Source organism: Arachis duranensis, chromosome 3, assembly GCF_000817695.3.
Source record: "Arachis duranensis cultivar V14167 chromosome 3, aradu.V14167.gnm2.J7QH, whole genome shotgun sequence".
NCBI classification, from domain to species: Eukaryota; Viridiplantae; Streptophyta; class Magnoliopsida; order Fabales; family Fabaceae; genus Arachis; species Arachis duranensis.
In genome coordinates, this window is record NC_029774.3 from 21,018,033 (window position 1) to 21,037,158 (window position 19,126).

Here is a 19,126-nt window from a genome sequence, read left to right on the forward strand (position 1 = left end):
TGCATTTCATGTTTATTATTTTATTTTACTTTTTAATACATTATGCATGACATACTATTATTTTATTGATCATGCATTTGATATTTATTATTATTTTATTAAATAAAAAAATATCTTCGGTCCAAACTCCAAACCACTTCGATTTGGCCTATCATGTACACTTTGTTTAGTATAAAGGAATTTGTGAGGAAAGAAAAGTGAGAAGATGAAAATGGATGGAAACTAATTTTCTTTCGTTTGGATCGCCAGGAAAATTACATGGAAAATAAAAAAATCTATGTAGGGCCAGTTTAATTTTTTTTGCCCAAGATTGCGAAGAAAACTGAGATGAAAGTGTAAAGATGAACAAAAGTACATATATACCCTTTCATATTTATATGTATTTGTTTGGTATAAAGAAATTTTTTTACACAATTATTTATATGTATTTGTTTGGAAAACAAATATATATCTTTTTTTTATGACATTTAAAATTCTAAAAAATAATTTGAAAGATTTTTTTATTAGAAAAATAATTTAAATACATTAATAAAGTATCATTTATATATAATATATGTAAGGATAATAAAATAATTTTATATTATTTTCCTTTCATTTTCTTTCTTCTCGTTTTCTTTTCTCCCATTTTCTATCAAACATCCAAACAAATTGATAATAATTTTCTCTCTCTTTCTGAATAATAATTTTACATCTTCACATGTATGATGTTTAAAATATATTTTTTTTTTGTACAGATTCACACTCACCCTGACTTGGTCCATGTGAATAATGTGATCATTATTTTTTCTTTCTTGAATTTTGTTTGTATCTAATCTTTTATCTGCAGGTGGGTCCAAAACTAATAAGGAATGATAACCAATTTTCTCACACACACTTGACTCTTGAGAGCATACTACACACTGTGATGGAGAACATCAAACACAGTGATGTCCAAGTGAAGGGGCTCAAGCTGCATGTGGCAGAGATTGGAACCGGTATTTCCCTTCATCAAGCACAATCATGTTTGTTTGTTAATTCATTTCCATTTGAGAGATCTTGTTTTGTGCAGGGTCAAAGGCAGTGGTATTCTTGCATGGATTCCCAGAAATCTGGTACACATGGAGGCACCAGATGGTTGCTGTGGCCAACTCTGGCTACAGGGCTATTGCCTTCGATTTCAGAGGCTATGGACTTTCTGAGCAGCCACCTCAGCCTGAGAAAGAAACCATGTTTGATTTGATTGATGAAATCTTGGGTCTCTTGGATGCTTTAAACATCACCAAGGTAAGTAGGTAACTACACATTCTAAGAGAAAACTTGAGAAGCTGAAACTGGATCTGTTAACATGAAGGATTTGGATCCTCTAGAGTCATGTAATTTCATTTGCTGAATTCAGTTTCAATATGAGGCCTCAAGATCACACAAAACAGAAACTAAACTAACCATTGTTTATTATATATGACAGGCTTTCCTTGTGGGTAAGGATTTTGGTTCCATCCCAGGGTATCTTACAGCAGCTCTGCACCCAGAAAGAGTAGCTGCAGTTATAAATTTGGGCATCCCTTTCATTCTTCCGGGTGAATCCGCCGTCCGGAACGACCTTCTCCCCAAAGGCTTCTATATTACCAGGTGGCAGGTACAAGATCCTTGCACTCCTCTCTCTCAACTTATTTGTTGTTTGTATCTTTTTTTAGGTTATTTTTATCAGTTCATTTTGGTAGTTACTTTGTACTAATTTCAGGAACCTGGGAGGGCAGAAGCAGATTTCGGCCGTTTCGATGTGAAGTCAGTTATAAGGAACATCTACACTCTGTTCTCTAGCAGCGAGATACCAATAGCAGCTGATGATCAAGAAATCATGGACTTGTTTGATCCCTCTAAACCGCTTCCACCATGGTTCTCTGAGGAAGACCTTCAAACCTATGCATCACTCTATGAAAATTCTGGATTCAGATATCCATTGCAGGTTCCTTACAGGTAATTACACCTTCCACTTTCCCTCATCTGTCTTATTGTATAATATTAAGATGGGGAGAATAATGAAACAAGGAAGCAGAGGAAAAGAGATTCTTCCAACAGAAAATAGAGCAAAAGACTAGTGAAACATAATGTAAGGGAGAAGAATTTAAGAGATAAAGATAGAATAAGAAAAAACAAATTTCTCAATTAAGGACTAATAGACATAAGAGAGAGTAGAGAGAATTCTAATAAGGACCAAAGAAAAAAAACAATCTAAAATCATTCATGTTCATTTACATTTCTATTATATCTATTTATAGTAAATCAATTAGTAGTAAGACTATCTTAATTGGACCGTGGTTCCACTTTTTACTCATTACACACAATTTTTCAATCTTTCTAACATTGTATAAATGCCAAAAGATTTCTTTTCCTTCTTTTTGAAGTGGAGCTTATGATAAGCTAAACAAGAAAACAACATAAAAGCTCAAACAAACAAACATACTCTACCGGTCCTCCCTACTCAGGAATGATCTGAGGCCAAACGCTTAACACCATCCCATAAAACTTGTTTATCTAAAAGTCTATCATTAAAAGTGTGCATATTGGACTTTAGCCAAATACTCTACTAGATAGTGGTGTGTATACTTCACAATACAATACCACTAGATTTTGCTTCTTAAATGTTCATGGAGTGAAATGTTACTACAATTTGTCCTCAACTAAGTTTATAAGGTGTGGAATTTCAATGTTAAAATACAATTGCCTCGTTCCTAAATAAATATTGCTTGGACTAATGTGGTATGTTAAAAAATCATTGTATTTGGACACACATTGTTCAGGCTTCAATAACTGTTTTTGGTTATTATCCATGCAGGAGTCTCAATAAAGATTGTGGCTTAAGTGACCCAAAAGTGAGTGTTCCTGCACTTTTAATAATGGGTGAGAAAGATTATGTGATCAAGTTTCCAGGAATGGAGGACTACATCAGAAGTGGAGCAGTGAAACAATTTGTGCCAGACATGGAAATCACATATATTCCAGAAGGAAGCCATTTTGTGCATGAACAAGTTCCAGACAAGGTCAACCAGCTCATTATTGACTTCCTTGACAAACAAAATGTTTGACTGTTTCTTCTGCTTCTTCATTGGAGATGCGATTTCTTTGCCGCTTAATTTACCATTAATAGAAGTATGTTATATTCAGACTTTGAATTTCCAGTTTAGGCATGACCATTGTCCAATGGAGTATATTGTATAAATATAATAATGTGGTAAAGTACTATTTTTTTTCTCTCACATTTAGGCCAAATTCTAATTTGATTTTTAATAGTTTAAATATTTTATTTTTGTCCCAAAAAATTTAAATAGTTAATTAAATAGTTATCCTACCGCTAAATTTGACACTAATAGTTAATGAAATGAATAACGTGGACATTAGTAACATTACTAATTAAGTCATATTTTTTTCTATGTGTTAAAAAAATATAATCAAAATTTTTTTCTAACACTTCTTTTTCTCAATTTTTTTTTAGAAAATTCCGAATCTTAACTACCAATTATCAATGTTCCAAAATTAAAGAAATTTTTATATTAGTTGATAGATCAATTTTATTTACATATGAAAATTAAATGCTATTATCTTTTTAATATGTAAATTATTTGTATCAAATTTAATAGTAAAATAATATTAAACCACTTAAAACTTTTTTGGTATTAAAATAAGACGTTTAAAAATTTTTAAAATTAAAATAAAACATTTGATTAAAATTCGATTTAAACGTTAAGAACCAAAATAATATTTTATTCAATAATAATAGTCTGAGAATCTTCATAAACAAGTGTGCTAGTTTACATGACTTGTTATGCCGATAAAAAAAATATTTTACAGTTATTAATGAAATTAAAAATATAATATTTAATTTTAAAAGAATAATTTTTTTGGTGACTTTTAAAAGAATAATTTGAAAGAAAAATTGATTTCCACTTCCCAGTAATTGCAATAAAAGTTTTAAAAATTAACTTTTACCTATGATTCCAATATCTAATTACATTGTAGCTCCCATTAATTTCTACAGTATTTTGAGATAATGTCTGACTTGAGTATTAACTTTGATAAATCTAACTTGATTTCGGTTAATTACGAGCGAGAGTGGTCATAAAGGATGTGTATCTTGTTGGGGTGTAAAGAAGCAACGTTGCCAGTCAAATATCTTGGTATTTCTTTGAGAGCGAATCTGGAATTGGTCAAGATATGAAAACCTATTATAGACAAAATAGAAGAGAAACTTAATCTGTGGAAAACCAAAACGATTAATAAAGCTGGTAAGCTGGTATTCATCAAATATGTGCTTAATAGTCTGCCGGTTTACTATCTTAGATGCTTAGAGCAGTAGCAGATAAGTTGATATCTTTGCAAAGGAGGTTCTTGTGGAGTAATGAGGATGGAAGGGATGGGGTACCTTTGGTAAGATGGGATATTGTGCAAGCTCCAAAACGCTTCGGGGGTTTGGACGTGGGCGATGCAGTGCTCTGGAATACAGCATTGTTGTTTAAGTGGTGGTGGCGGTTTTCAAAGGAGGATTACTCATTATGGAAGAAAATTGTGTGCTCCTGCAATGACTTGAAGCCAAATGTCCTTCTTTCTTGTCAGTCGATTCCCAATACAAAGGGTCCATGGAGGGACATTTGTCAATTGCAGATAAGAGAACAGCAAGCGAGAGATAAGATGGTCAGAGGGTTATCATTAGAGTTAGGAAATGGTAGAAGAATTCGTTTCTGGGAAGATAAGTAGCTACCATGTGGTGTGATGCAAGATATATTTCCAAGGCTTTTCTCGGTTTCAAATCAAGTCGGATCTGTTATAGGGGACTGTGGGTTCTGGGATGGGCTAGAGTGGATCTGAAACTTTCATTGGAGAAGGCTACTATTCCAATGAGAGTTAGAATTAGTTAACCAACTTCATGGAGTTATACAATCTGTCAGGTTAACAAGTGAGAGGGAGGACATAATAGTATGGAAATTTGATAGATCAGGAGTTTACTCTACTAACTCATTTGTGCAGGCTTTGCAGGTTGAGACTCTCCCGGAGGACATTACGAGTTATAGTTTCACTAGATCTATATGGAGAGGACTAGTATCACCAAGAGTTGAGCTATTCACATGGTTTGTGTTAGTTGGTATGGTCAATACTAAGAAAAGATTGATTAGATTGGGCATTATTGATCACAGGGATATGATTTGTGTTTTATGTAAAAAAGAAACTGAGAATGATTTCCACTTATTCATTAGCTGTGAGTTCACGTGGCAGGTGTGGTGTGTTTGGATATACGCCTATAATAAATTTTGGTTTATTCCAGGAACCATTAAGCAACACTTTGAGAGTTGGACAGGAGCTGCTATAAGAAAAGCCGAACGTAACAGGTGGCTGATTGATTTTTTTGCTATTATTTGAAATACATGGTTGGAAAGGAATGACAGAATTTTCAAGAATCAAGAAACATGCGTTGCGAAAGTTATTACCAAGTCGATTAGGAGTTACAAAGAGTAGGTTGGCTTTGTTCAGTTTAGTTGTTGATGACAATGTCAGAGATAACTTCAATTTTTTTGTTTAGTGCTTGTATTGTAACTCTGGACTTTTTAAATGCTCTACCTTACTGTGTTGAGCTTCTTATTTTAAAAAAAATCATATATAAAAGGCTATTAGCAATTGTCTAGTAACAAGAGGTTTAAATAATTTACCTTAGTATTTTTTTTATGATAAATGTCTCTTTTAATTTTATTTTTATGTCAAATTTATATTTATTATACATTTTAAGTATTTATTAAAAAATAATATTAATAAAAGTTATAATTATGGAAAGGGAAAATGTATTGGGATTAATAAAAAATATTTTGGTCTTTTTTCATTAAATTTATATATATTTAATATAATTNNNAATATAGTTAATTAAAAAAAAGGTTTTAAATTCAAATCCCATCCACCCAAAAAGTATTTTGCATAAAAAATGAGACAAAATAGCATGGTCTCAGGAATCAATAAAACTGATAGATTTAATTGGGTTAATAAAAAATCCGTTAGTAGTTCAATTCAGTTAAAGTAAAAAATTGATTGACAGCGAATCACTTAAAAAATTAATTAATCAGTCGAATCGATACGGTATTTTGATAATTAATCAGTTTAAAATAATAAATTATATCCGAACCTTAAAATGAGAGTAGTTTTTTTTTTAAACAAAGAATAAACGCAAATAAGCAATATAGAAAGTAGAAACCTCAATTTGTAGTCGTTTCCATCAATGTCATCAATAACATAGGTGTCAACTATATTCCACTCTTGGACAAAATGAGAATAGTTTTAACTTTTAATACAAACTGGGGATACTAAATTACTAATAAAAGAGCAAAAAGAATTTCGGGAATGGGTAACTATAGATATTTTTCCAAACAAAAAAAATTTGAGAATCAAAATATTTCAGTCGTTAAAATTTTTTAAAATTGACTTTATTTATATAATTTATTTACATTTTAAATTTTTATTTTATTTTTTATTACTTTATTTATCACACTCTTAACGGTTCCTACATATTAATCATATTAATTATAATAACATATTATAACTATTAGTATCAACTAAATTATATATTAATATTTTTTTTATAATTTGATATTCATATTTAGGATTACAAGAAAAACTAAAATAATAAAAAAATTCCAATAATAATACTTCTTAAGTAATATTAAGGGCAAAAAACGCAAATGAGCCAAGACTAGCTCAATTTTACGCAAATCCGCCAAATGAAACTTTGCTATGACAATCCACCAGATCAGATATTTATATAATTCGAATCAATAAGATTCGAATTAGCCTCACACATAATTCGAATTGATAAAATTCGAATTAGAATTCGACAATGTAAGCACTAGTTCGATTTAACTTGTCCCGAATTATGCATGCACACTCACATGTAATTCGAATTGATTTGTCACGAATTACCATGAAAAATCACGAGTAATTTGAATCAATATGATTCGAACTACCAAAGCATAAATCGAAGTATGTTAATTCAAATTAGTAGGTTTAGGTGAAGAAGTTCATATTTCGAAACATATAGACTCGAATTATTCACACTGGGTAATTCGAATGTAATTGATTCGAATTATATATATATGGTGCGAATGAAGTTGATTCGAATTAGTTTGGAGCCGTTTTCTATATATATGTTGTGAAATCATGTTGCTGTGAACAAAGAGGTGAGATGGCTAGTGAGGATAGTTTTCTAGTGCTAGTACACCACAGAGGATCGATTAAGAGAAAAACTCGGTCTGGGGTGAAGTTCACGGATAAGGATCCTCTATGTATTATCGTGAGCCCCGCGACCAGTTACGATGGTCTCGTGAGCTCTGTGCTTGGCAAACTTGGTCTGGAAGGAGTGAAGAGATTTAAGAAGTTTTTCTATCGCATTCCAATCACGGTGCTCCACGATACGGTGAAGTATGATTGTTTCACGATCGGGAGTGATGAGAACTTGCAGGTCATGTTTCTTTCTCGTAGGCAGTTTCCGGAGGTGAGGACACCGGAGCTGTTGGCTAAGTTCGTCGACGTGGTATCTAGCTCTGGTGGGTCGAACCGGAATGCCAACACTATAGCCACGGCGGCTGGTTCGAGCTCGAGACCTGCGGTTGCTTCTTCCTCCGTTCCAGTGTATGAGGCAGCGGTCCAGCCTGCCGCCTCCCCATCGTTTGCTGTTGATCTCGCCGGCAGTGTTGGAGACGAGGTTGGATATGATGAACATCATCTGACTGAAGTACAGTGTCCTCCACCGGCTGGTGTTGGCGAGGGATTGTGTGATGATCCAGATGATGATGAAGTCGAGCCGGATATTATCGCTGATGAAAGCGGCGATGATGTTGGAGCGAGTGATCCGATAAGGCCTACTGGTGGTTCTAGTTCTGGCACAAATCAGTACCCACCCCATTTTTCATCGTTGGATCTGGATGCCATGAGGCAGGACGAACATCTTGGGCAGCTAGCTAGATTTGGCGCTAGAGATACCGACGGGTCTGTCGGTATAACAGAGTTCCAGGTTGGTCAACAGTTCCAGGATAAAGACGAGGCGCTGTTGAGTGTCAAGACGTATAGCATCCGCCGAGGGGTACAGTACAAGGTGGTTGAGTCTGACTATCGCCGGTACGTGGGAAAGTGTTCTGAATTTGGGAATGGGTGCACATGGTTGATTAGAATGAGCCTCCGACAGCGCAAGGGCATCTGGGAAGTCAAGCGGTACAACGGGCCGCATACCTGTCTCGCCACCTCCATCTTCAGCGACCATAGGAGCTTGGACTACCACGTGATAGCGACATTCATCATGCCAATGGTTAGGGCTGACGCATCCGTCAACATCAAGGTGCTTCTAAATGCAACGGCAGCACACTTTGGCTTCAGGCCTACATACCGGAGGGTGTGGATGGCAAAGCAGAAGGCGGTAGCAATCATCTACGGGGACTGGGATGAGTCGTACAACGAGCTCCCTCGGTGGGTCTTAGGAGTTCAGTTGACTATGCCTGGCACTGTAGCAGTCCTCAGGACCTGCCCTGTTCGAGTTGGTGGACAGGTGGATGAGTCTAAGGCTTATTTTCATAGGATGTTCTGGACTTTTCCCCCTTGTATCGAAGCATTTTGTCATTGCAAGCCGTTGGTGAGTATTGACGGCACCCATCTATATGGCAAGTATGGGGGAACGTTGCTTGTGGCGATTGCACAGGACGGGAATTCCAACATACTCCCTGTGGCATTCGCACTAGTTGAGGGTGAGAATGCTGAGTCATGGTCCTTCTTTCTCTCCCACCTCTGTCAGCACGTGACACCTCAGCCAGGTCTGTTAGTTATTTCAGATAGGCATAACGGCATCAAGGCAGCACTTGAGGCACCTGATGGGGGATGGCTACCTCCGTCTGCATACAGGGCATTCTGCATTCGACATGTTGCAGCGAATTTCGCCCTGCACCCGGGCCATATCTGGAACTCGCCCTGCACCCCTCTGCGTCGCCTCATCCGGAATAGGAATACCTCTCGGATCCCCCAATAACATCTCCGGCGACAGGAACCTCTTTCCGTGCTGATGCCACCATGTCAAGACGACAATGTGTGACTGGGCGAACCGAATTGAGTACTAGTTGTGGACACAGCACTGTGATGAGGGTCGGAGATTCGGGCACATGACGGCCAATATTTCGGAGTGTGTCAATTCAATCCTGAAGGGGGTAAGAAACCTCCCTGTTTGCTTGCTGGTGAAGGCCACATACGGAAGGCTGGCTGAGCTATTTTTCCGTAAGGGTAGGGAGGCCGAGGCTCAGATGGGTACTGGACAACAATTCAGTCAATACCTAGTAAAGTGTATCAAGGCCAACCTGAAGACAGCCAGGTGCTTCACGGTGACTGTTTATGACAGGGATAACTCGGAGTACACCGTGGCTGAGACGACTCTGACAGGTTCATTCTCACTTGGTACGTACAAGGTCTCATTAGGGTCCAAGACTTGTGATTGTGGATACTTCCAAGCACTTCATTTCCCGTGTCCTCACGCACTGGCCTGTTGTGCTTATTCACGTCTTACATGGCAGCCTTACGTCTACCAGGTCTATCGCCTTAGTTCCGTTTTCGGTGTCTATCAGATGGGATTTACACCTCCCATTCCGGAGGATTTCTGGCCACCATATGCCGGGCCTACCGTTATACCGGATCCGAACATGAGGCGTGCAAGGGAGGGTCGTCCAAGGTCCACACGCATTCGCACCAACATGGATAATGCAGATCCGAACCGGCCAAAGAGATGTGGCCTCTGCAGGCAGCCAGGACACACCCGTCGTAGTTGTCCACAAGCCGCAGGACCCAGCGGGAATGCTGGGAATTAATAGGAGATTTGGTTTGTCTGTTTTTATTTCTTACTATATCAGCAGATGTATTTTATTTCAGTTAGCAACCATTGTTCTACGTGGAACTAAGTTGTATTCTATAAGTGTTGAAACTTGTAATTCGTACCACACATGTATGTTGAATGTCTTTCTAATTTTGGAATTTAGTGACTAAAACAAACTACACTATCTGATGGGATGACTGATAATATGTAACATAATATCAAAGTACATAACATAACATCAAAGTACATAACATCAAAGTACATAACATCAAAGTACATAACATAACACTGATAACCAACAAAGAAGGTACATAATATAAACATAATAACACGACATACACCACTATCCATAAATCATCTAAATAGGTGCGACCCCGTGCCACATCGGCATGGCACCCGTGTCCTGTAACTCTACGTATAAGTGGCTCCTCATCCTCAATCGAGTCGTCGCTGTCATCCGGAACTGCGTCTATCGGGGTCATGGGCGGAACATGCACGGGTCTAGATGATGACGGGCTGGCAACTGAATGTGACCCCAGAGTCTGGGCCGATGCTGGCGTCCCACCCATGGCAAAAGTATGCGCAGGAGGCACCGTGGCAGGCTCGTTCAAATCTACATCTAGCGGTGCCTGTGTCCCTGTCGTGTGAACCTGTCCTGGTGCAGCCTCATCCTCCTGCTCCAGATATCATCTAGGAAATGCGGTCCACCGAACTCGGCCACAATCCCATCACTAGCAAGGAAGTCTGGAAACATCGAGCCCGGACTCACCCATGGAGTACTCTCCTGAAGGGTCTGATCGTCACCGGGAACACCTACGAAATAATCTCCAAGAGGTCCGCCCCCAAGCCCAACGTCAGTGTGACTCGTGGGATCTCCCATACCAGATCCATGCCACTCACCATCATGCTCGCCCTGATGGGCCCTATCAACCCCCGCAACATCACCTCCTTCAGCTGCACCCCCCAGGCTGATGGGCACCCTCTCCACCAGCAGCCACCCTCCTCCTGCCTCCACGACCACGCCGCCTCCCCCCACCCCTAACTGCGTCGTCGACGTCATCCATAGCATGATCCACCCAATTCCACTCACGCTGGCTACGACGTGTCCCGACTCGTGCTCTCCTCTCAATACGACGTCTGTCAGGAACATCCTCAACTCGGTCCATATCTGGAACTCGGCCTGCACCCCTCTGCGTCGCCTCATCCGGAATAGGAATACCTCTAGGATCCCCCAATAACATCTCTGGCGACAGGAACCTCTTTCCGTGCTGATACCACCATGTCAAGAAATCATGCGACGGACCGGGGTCGGCCACGATGTCGAACTGTAAAATGTGCTCCGCACGCTCCTGCCAGTGAAGATGCCACTCAGGTAAATGCGCCGGGAACCAACGGTCACCACCTCTCCCGTCCTTCGACATCAAGAAGTCGATGTTCAGGGCGGGACGCGGTGTGGGTTGAACGCCGCCTAACTGCGGTAAAACTCTATCACCCTGATGCCACTTGACCACCACAAAATAAATCAGGGACGTCCTACACTGCCATACCATCGTATGCCGAGGCTCCAACACCTCCGGATGGACAACCTGGATGACGTCGAGTGCGCTATAGGGCATCCATATGAACTGAAAAAAACAAAATAAAAACATTTTTGCACTTCTGCTAGACAATATAAACTGAAACAACGACTGCAGATACATATGGGCTCAGCGTACTTACATCCCGAGGCTGTAACAAGTCGATCTTCAGGCGAGCCATCTGTACCCGAGGTCCCTTGTTGCTAATCCCAGGATTGTAACCAGACCATTTGTGTAAGAAAATTAAAAAATTCTGTGTAAGAGAATTAAAAAATTCTATTGTGTTCATGACTCACTCTACAAGGCATGAAATTGCTTGCATAATCGAAAATAAATACAACAAGAATACATAGTATAAAACAATAACGGTACCTCGAGGCAAGGGGCCAGCTAATCTCATCATACCCAGTAGGCTTAAAAGTAGGAAACCTCCAGAAGATCCAAGACTGCAGTAACTGTAAAGGGCCAGCTAGTTTCACGACATGTCTGTTGGCGACTCGGCACATGCACCGGTACAACCATGCTAGTGCCGCCGACCCCCAACTGTAGCGACCCATCTCCTCAAGCCGAGCAACAAAGGGTAGCCATCTGATGTGTATACGATTGCCGGACTTGTCGGCAAACAGCTGCGTGCCCAATAACATCATGATATAGGCACGGGCAAAGCGCCTAACTGTCTCCTCATCAGCCCCGTCTGGACACTCTCCAAATGTCTCCTGGAACCAGGTGCAGTTGACTGCGAATTTATGCACCTGGTTCTCGGGAGGTACAACACCGAGCAACTCACGGAACCACTGCCAAGCTGGCCTCCCACCCTCAATGTAAAGGTGGAAGTCTGTCAGGCAACCACTGACGTAATCTCCGTCCACTGGCAACCCCAGATGGTATGCGACGTCCTGAAGCGTGACGGTGCACTCTCCGAACGGCATGTGGAAGGTGTGCGTCTCAGGCCTACACCTCTCGACGAATGCGCTGACTAGGGGCTCGTCTAGTCGGAACCATCTGTCGTTCAGTCTCGCAAGACGATACAATCCGGCCATCTGCAAGTACGGAACGTACCTCTCATCAAGACGCATCCCCTGCTGCCGCCTAACCCTGGATATGCAACGACGAGGCTGGCCAGTACATAAACCGCATAATTAGAACAGATGCACAAACCAGTAACATATACAATATATTTCATAAGGAACCAGAAAATAAATCGTTCAACATAACATATATGAAACAAGCGACCAACATTTTATTCTCAAAAAACGCTTACAAAAAACCATTTCACTAAAATCACTATCCAAAACCATTTGCTAAAACCACTATCCAAAACCATTCACGAAACCACTATCCAAAACCATTCACTAAAATCACTTGCCTAAACCGCTAACACTAAAATAAACCACTATAAAAAACCATTAACAAGGTCCACTAGCCTACACCACCATCCTAAACCACCACCCTTAACCGCTAACCATCACTAAAACCACTATTCAAAACCATTCACAAAAACCGCTTACAAAAAACTATTTCAAAAACCACTAACAAAAATCACTGGCCTAAACCACTTGCTTAAACCGCTAACACTAAAATAAACCGCTATAAAAAACCATTAACAAAAACCACTAGCATACACCACTATCCTAAACCACTATTCTAAACCACTAACAGTAACATAAACCATTATCAAAAACCATTAACAAATATCATTATCATAAACCGCTTTCATCAACCACTAACAAAAAACACAATCAACAGCGCAACATCTTAAACCACTAACCTTGTCGTTGATCACACCGGCGATATGAGCAACTCCATCCTAACGATAAAGCCTCCCCGGATCGTCCCCCATCGACTGAAAATGCCGCTCTGGTCTTACTCGGCCCGAATGTTGGTCGTTTTCTCTGGGATTTGGTGGGGTTAGAGAATGACAAAGTGATTCGAATGAACTAGGTTCGAACTCCTTATATAGCCGAAACCCTTGTAATTCGAATCAACTTGATTCGAATTACTTAGTAGAACGAAATTCACCTAATTCGAATCAACTTGATTCGAACCTCTCTCTTGTGCACTTCTCCATCTAATTCGAATTAATATCACTCGAACTAGCCTTTCATAATTTGAATTTATTCGTTTCGAATTACTAGGGAGGATTGCAAGTTTAATTCGTTTTGTATTGATTCGAATTAGCTTATAGTTATTTTTTAGAGTAGTTCGGATTGATTCAATTCGAATTACATGTAAATTTAATTCGAATCTTATTCATTCGAATTATATATAAATTGGTTCTGGTGGATTCAGGTATGGAAGTTTGATTTGGCTGATTTGGGTTATATTGAGCTCTCCTTGGCTCATTTAGATTTTTTACCCTAATATTAATAGTAATTGATTCATATAAGACAACTAATTTATTGATTCATCTCATTATTATTGGAGGCCATCAAAATAACGTAGAGGCCGTTTATGTTAAGACTTAAGAGACAAAAATCACGTGTAATTAAAAATGTCAAATACTTAAATTAATTTATTTAATTAATAAATTTATTTATAATATTTATAATTTTATATTAATAATATTTATAATATTGAGAAAATATTCAGTTTGGTCCTTAAAATTATACTCGAAACTCAATTTAATCTTTAAAGTTTTAATTGTCTCAATTTAGTTCTTAAACTTTTTAATTTTTAATCATGTTAGTCCCTGCAGTAGTTTCTGTCACAGAGTTAAATGAAAAGCTTAGGTATTAAATTGAGGCAATTGAAACTTCAAAAACTAAATTGAGACTCGAGTGTAACTTCAAATACTAAATTGAGTATTTTTTCTTTTTTATTTAATATTCATATGTATACTTATTTATTGACTTTAATATGATGAATTAATAATTGTTTCTAAAAAATTATTTCTTAATTTTTGTTTATTTCCATTTTTTATCTTTTATTTTCTAATAGTCTATATATAAAATATGAGTTGTATAATAGAAATTGTTAAAATTTTTCAATTTAACATCCATAATTTTATATGTATATCATCTATAATTTTAAATGCATAATATCTATAATTAATGAGTTGGTATTAATTTATTATTTATTATTTTATTTTGCAGGTCAAAAATTAATGATTTTGGATTTTTTTTTATTTTCAATAAATAGAGACTAATCAAATTTAAGATATTTTTATTTTTTATGAAATGTATTGAAGTGATTTGAAATTTTTTTAGGATTAAAAATATCAAAATTTAAAAATTTTATTTGAAAAAAAATTATAAAATTATGAATATAATAATAAAAGAAAATTTATTGAGATTTAATTCATATTAAATTTAAAATTGACTTTAGTATAATTAAATAAGAATAAATAATAAAAATAAATTAATTGTGTCAATTAAGTTAGGAGAGTCACACTTTTTTATAAATGCAAATATTATTGATAATGTATTTTTATTCAAAAATACTATTCGTATATCAAAATTAGCCATTAAAATCAGTCATCAATATATTTATGTATAAATACATATATAAATTTAATTCATTTTCAATATATATTTATATTCTAATATAAATTTATTTTCTTTTGTAATATATATTTTAGTAACCAATTTTAGTATATGCCTAACATAATCAAAGTTTATTTATTGTCTATAATATTTAACCTACCTAAACCTAGCATTACTCCATTAAAACGTTAATTATTCCAATATTATCATCCTTTTTTTTTTCTTACGCTATTGGTTTTTCCACCTGAATTTCCTAACAAAAAGATTGGTGTACTCACATCATCTCATCCCAACCATGATGTTGACTTACCCGTTACCGGTCCCCCTCTTGTCCTTGTTTTTGTCTCCCTTCCCACACTCTCTTCAGTCTTCATTCTACACTTTAGAATCCGTTCTTCTCTCATGGAGAACATCAAACACAGTCATATACAAGTGAAGGGTCTGAAGCTCCATGTGGCAGAGATTGGAACTGGTAACTTCCTTCATCCTTCAACAGAAAGAAACTGTTTTCTTTCTCCCTCTTTATTGAATGATTCTTTTGGTGCGTTGCAGGGTCAAAGGCAGTGGTATTCTTGCATGGATTCCCAGAAATTTGGTACACATGGAGGCACCAGATGATTGCTGTAGCCAATTCTGGCTACAGGGCTATTGCCTTTGATTTCAGAGGCTATGGACTTTCTGAGCAGCCACCTCAGCCAGAGAAAGAAACTATGTTTGATTTGGTTGATGAAATCTTGGGCCTTCTGGATGCATTAAACATCACAAAGGTAACTAAGGTTTCTGCTACAGTATATATCAATTTGTCCAGATATTTTGTGTTTATTATTGATTGTTTATTATTATTTTTTTTTTCTGGACCATCAAATCAATGGTACATATTTGAACAAGGTCATGTTCATGTCGAACATGGGCAAATCCATATACTTTGTTTAAGAGTTATGAAGTTCATTCCAAACATTGATATCTAAGTTTTGAACTTCGGTTCATGTCTTCCAGAAAAAAGGGCTCTTATAATTAGAAGCTGAAAGTTGATCTATTAACTTGCACAATTTGAATCCTCTAAAGGGGCATGGGGATTCTGATTAAAATGAGAGATCATTTATGTTTGGATCATTTGATGAGATCCACACACAATGTATTGTATTGATCCATGGCTAAGTAATCTGGCTTTCTTACCTTAATTTTGACGTACTGACAGTGTAAAATATTTTAAACAATTATATAACCATATCCATTTTTTTAGATAATTATTCAGCAGTCAATGTAAAAAATATTTATTTTTGCTGAAGTAGCGTGATATGATTAGATGTACATATAAAACTGCTTTGTACATCAAAATTAAATTCATAGTGAGAGAGGACGAGTAAAGAAAAGACCTTCTAATTCAGGTGGAAATTTTGACTAACTGCAAATTCTATTGTTGATATCAGGCATTCCTTGTTGGCAAGGATTTTGGTGCCTTCCCAGGATATTTCACAGCTGCTGCGCACCCAGAAAGAGTAGCTGCTATTATAACACTAGGCATTCCCTTCATGATTCCGGGGAAATCTGGTAGCAGACACGATGAACTCCCCAATGGATTCTATATTACTAGGTGGAAGGTATGAATTCCATCTCCTACTATAACTTTTGCACTCCTCCCCATGTGTTAATGTTAATTATTTCTTGACTAATTCAGGAACCTGGGAGAGCTGAAGCAGATTTCGGCCGCTTCGATGTGAAGTCAGTTATAAGGAACATCTACACTCTGTTCTCTAGCAGTGAGATACCAATAGCAGCTGATGATCAAGAAATTATGGACTTGTTTGATCCTTCTAAACCGCTTCCACCATGGTTCTCTGAAGAAGACCTTCAAACCTATGCATCACTCTATGAAAAATCTGGATTCAGATATCCATTGCAGGTTCCTTACAGGTGAAATCAGAATTTAACTTTCCCTTATTTTCAAACACCAAAAAGTGCAATTCATTTTTCTAACCAATTTTCCCGCCCAAAATCCTATCAGCCCTTTGCTCAACTAATTGAACTAATTCAGTTAATGCCACTATTCCTCTCTAACTGTTTCTAACAAAATCCAAATCCTTAAATCTTTTGCCATTTATGGAGTGAAATGCTACTCCAAATGTTTGTTGTTTAATATGTGAAGCCTTGCATTTTAGTAGTGAAGTAAAATGATCAGATGTCATAAAATAGCTTTTGGAGTATAGACTTACTAACATTTCAGATTTGGACTGTTTATGATCCATGCAGGAGTACCAATGCAGATGGCGGCTTAAGTGACCCAAAAGTGAGTGTTCCTGCACTTCTGATAATGGGTGAAAAAGATTATGTGATCAAGTTCCCAGGCATTGAGGACTATATCCGAAGTGGGGCAGTGAAACAATTTGTGCCAGACTTGGAAATCACATACATTCCAGAAGGAAGCCATTTTGTGCATGAACAGTTTCCAGAGAAGATCAACCAGCTCATCATTGACTTCCTTGACAAACAAAGCGTTTGATTATTGTTCTTATGCTGAGAGTTTGTTATTTCTAAGCTCCTTAGTATGACAGACAATAGAAGCATGTTATTTTCAGACTTTAAACTTCCGTTTTGAGCATAAACTCACTAATAATCGTCTGAAGCTTCCTAAACAAGTGTGATAGTGCTGTTAGTCAAAAAGCATATATATTCTCCCAATTGGTTTGGATTCACTTGTGTTATTTTGAACATGATCTTGTCATGCTTATATCTCCATTGTCAACTATTTGTCATTTTAGTTTGTAAACATGGCAAGGTCATGTTCAGATCAAGTAGAAAGAATCCAAATCCATTGCTAAAATAATAATTCACTTCACTATTCTACTAAAAAATATGAAAAATCTAGTCCGGTGAGGTTAACATATCACAATACTGAGCAAACAATTCAAATCAACTTAGATACGAGGAAAATTGAACTAAAAAGTCAATCATTCTTGTTGAATCATAATTCCCGCAATACAAGAGTCACTTAACAAAGTACAAAAACAAGTTTCAAGCTCACAAAAGAATTTGTGTGCTTTTCTTCTAAAATAATTTTCCTTATTTTATATTTGATAGGTGCTTTAGATATTTGCAACATGAGGAGTATAACTATTATTTTTGTAGTTATTAATTTATATTTTTTAGTGGAACTACTCCAAAATGTGGTTATTAGTTCATCATCTATAAATACACTGACACTCTCAGGTATACTTAAACTCCACTCCAATACACTTAAACCTGCTAAGACCCTTGCTGACTTAGGCGTCGGAGTGTTTTGCAAGTACCACCTCATCTCCTCACAAACAACTCGGACGACGACTGCTTGACGCAGACTAAGGCAGAAACCATTTCACTCAGAGCTTGGATCTCACGTTCAAACCCAAACACGATTCAGTTTCAGGTAACCCTCGAAACATTGGAGCCGTTGTCGGGGACCTGAGAATCAACACTCTATGGCGGGCGATCACCTTGAAAACGGACGCACAGCATCTCAATCGGATCCAGAATACCAAGACATGGTCAATAACAACCAAGCCCTTGTGGTACCTTCTCCAAGGACGGAGGAACCGCATGGTGAAGGTACGTCGGGCGATCATCACCATAGAAGAATCCCTTTCGATGTTCATGGATGGAGGAACCGCATGGTGAAGGAGAAAACCAACCCCATTCCACCAATCTCATGGGGCTCCTACATGGACATCATGGCCGACTCAAACAGCTAGAACAGGAGTTAGAGCGACGGCGGGAGGCAGAGAGAAACTTGAGAAGAGAAATTAAACGGCAAAGAGAGCTGGAAGAAAATCTCTCAAAGTTAGAATCCAACCTCCGAGGAAGGAATTCGCGTACAACTCGAGAAAACACCCCGTTGGGAGGAGAAGATCCTTTCACCGAAGACATCATGCGGGCTAGAGTTCCTAAAAATTTCAAAAGCCCAGACATGAATCTGTATGATGGGACGGCCGACTCAAGGCACCACTTAAGTAACTTCAAAAGTCGGATGTACTTGGCTGACGCCTCAAATGCTAGTTGCTGCAAGGCCTTCCCGACAACCTTAAAAAAGTTGGCCATAAAATAGTTTGACAGCCTGCCACCTAGGTCAGTTACTAGTTTCGACGACCTCGCACGGAAATTCCTTACACAGTTTTCAATTCAAAAGGACAAGGTCAAGAACGTATCTAGTCTAGTCAGAGTCAAATAGGAAGTCGGCG

The 19,126-nt window shown here is 37.7% G+C and overlaps 4 protein-coding genes across 4 annotated transcripts; 3 read left to right on the plus strand and 1 right to left on the minus strand.

Annotated features, from left to right (window-relative positions):
• The first annotated feature begins 816 nt into the window (after nucleotides 1-816).
• On the plus strand, nucleotides 817-3,236 carry LOC107477885 (uncharacterized). Its single transcript, XM_016097971.3, has 5 exons — nucleotides 817-974; nucleotides 1,049-1,263; nucleotides 1,445-1,615; nucleotides 1,721-1,956; nucleotides 2,816-3,236. The coding sequence occupies exons 1-5, from the start codon at nucleotides 905-907 to the stop codon at nucleotides 3,063-3,065; spliced, it is 942 nt and encodes a 313-aa protein (XP_015953457.1). The 5' UTR covers nucleotides 817-904; the 3' UTR covers nucleotides 3,066-3,236.
• Nucleotides 3,237-7,195: 3,959 nt separating this feature from the next.
• On the plus strand, nucleotides 7,196-9,025 carry LOC107477934 (uncharacterized). Its single transcript, XM_016098030.1, has one exon. It carries the CDS (start codon nucleotides 7,196-7,198, stop codon nucleotides 9,023-9,025), a length of 1,830 nt encoding a protein of 609 aa, XP_015953516.1.
• Nucleotides 9,026-10,806: 1,781 nt separating this feature from the next.
• LOC107477932 (serine/threonine-protein phosphatase 7 long form homolog) lies at nucleotides 10,807-12,509 on the minus strand. The gene is made up of 3 exons (XM_016098028.2): nucleotides 11,806-12,509; nucleotides 11,576-11,636; nucleotides 10,807-11,481 (listed from the first exon to the last, which is right to left on the minus strand). The coding sequence occupies exons 1-3, from the start codon at nucleotides 12,507-12,509 to the stop codon at nucleotides 10,807-10,809; spliced, it is 1,440 nt and encodes a 479-aa protein (XP_015953514.2).
• Nucleotides 12,510-15,232: 2,723 nt separating this feature from the next.
• Nucleotides 15,233-17,551, plus strand: LOC107477884 (uncharacterized). The gene is made up of 5 exons (XM_016097970.3): nucleotides 15,233-15,387; nucleotides 15,468-15,682; nucleotides 16,346-16,516; nucleotides 16,594-16,829; nucleotides 17,166-17,551. Exons 1-5 carry the CDS (start codon nucleotides 15,318-15,320, stop codon nucleotides 17,413-17,415), a joined length of 942 nt encoding a protein of 313 aa, XP_015953456.1. The 5' UTR covers nucleotides 15,233-15,317; the 3' UTR covers nucleotides 17,416-17,551.
• The last annotated feature ends 1,575 nt before the right edge of the window (nucleotides 17,552-19,126 follow it).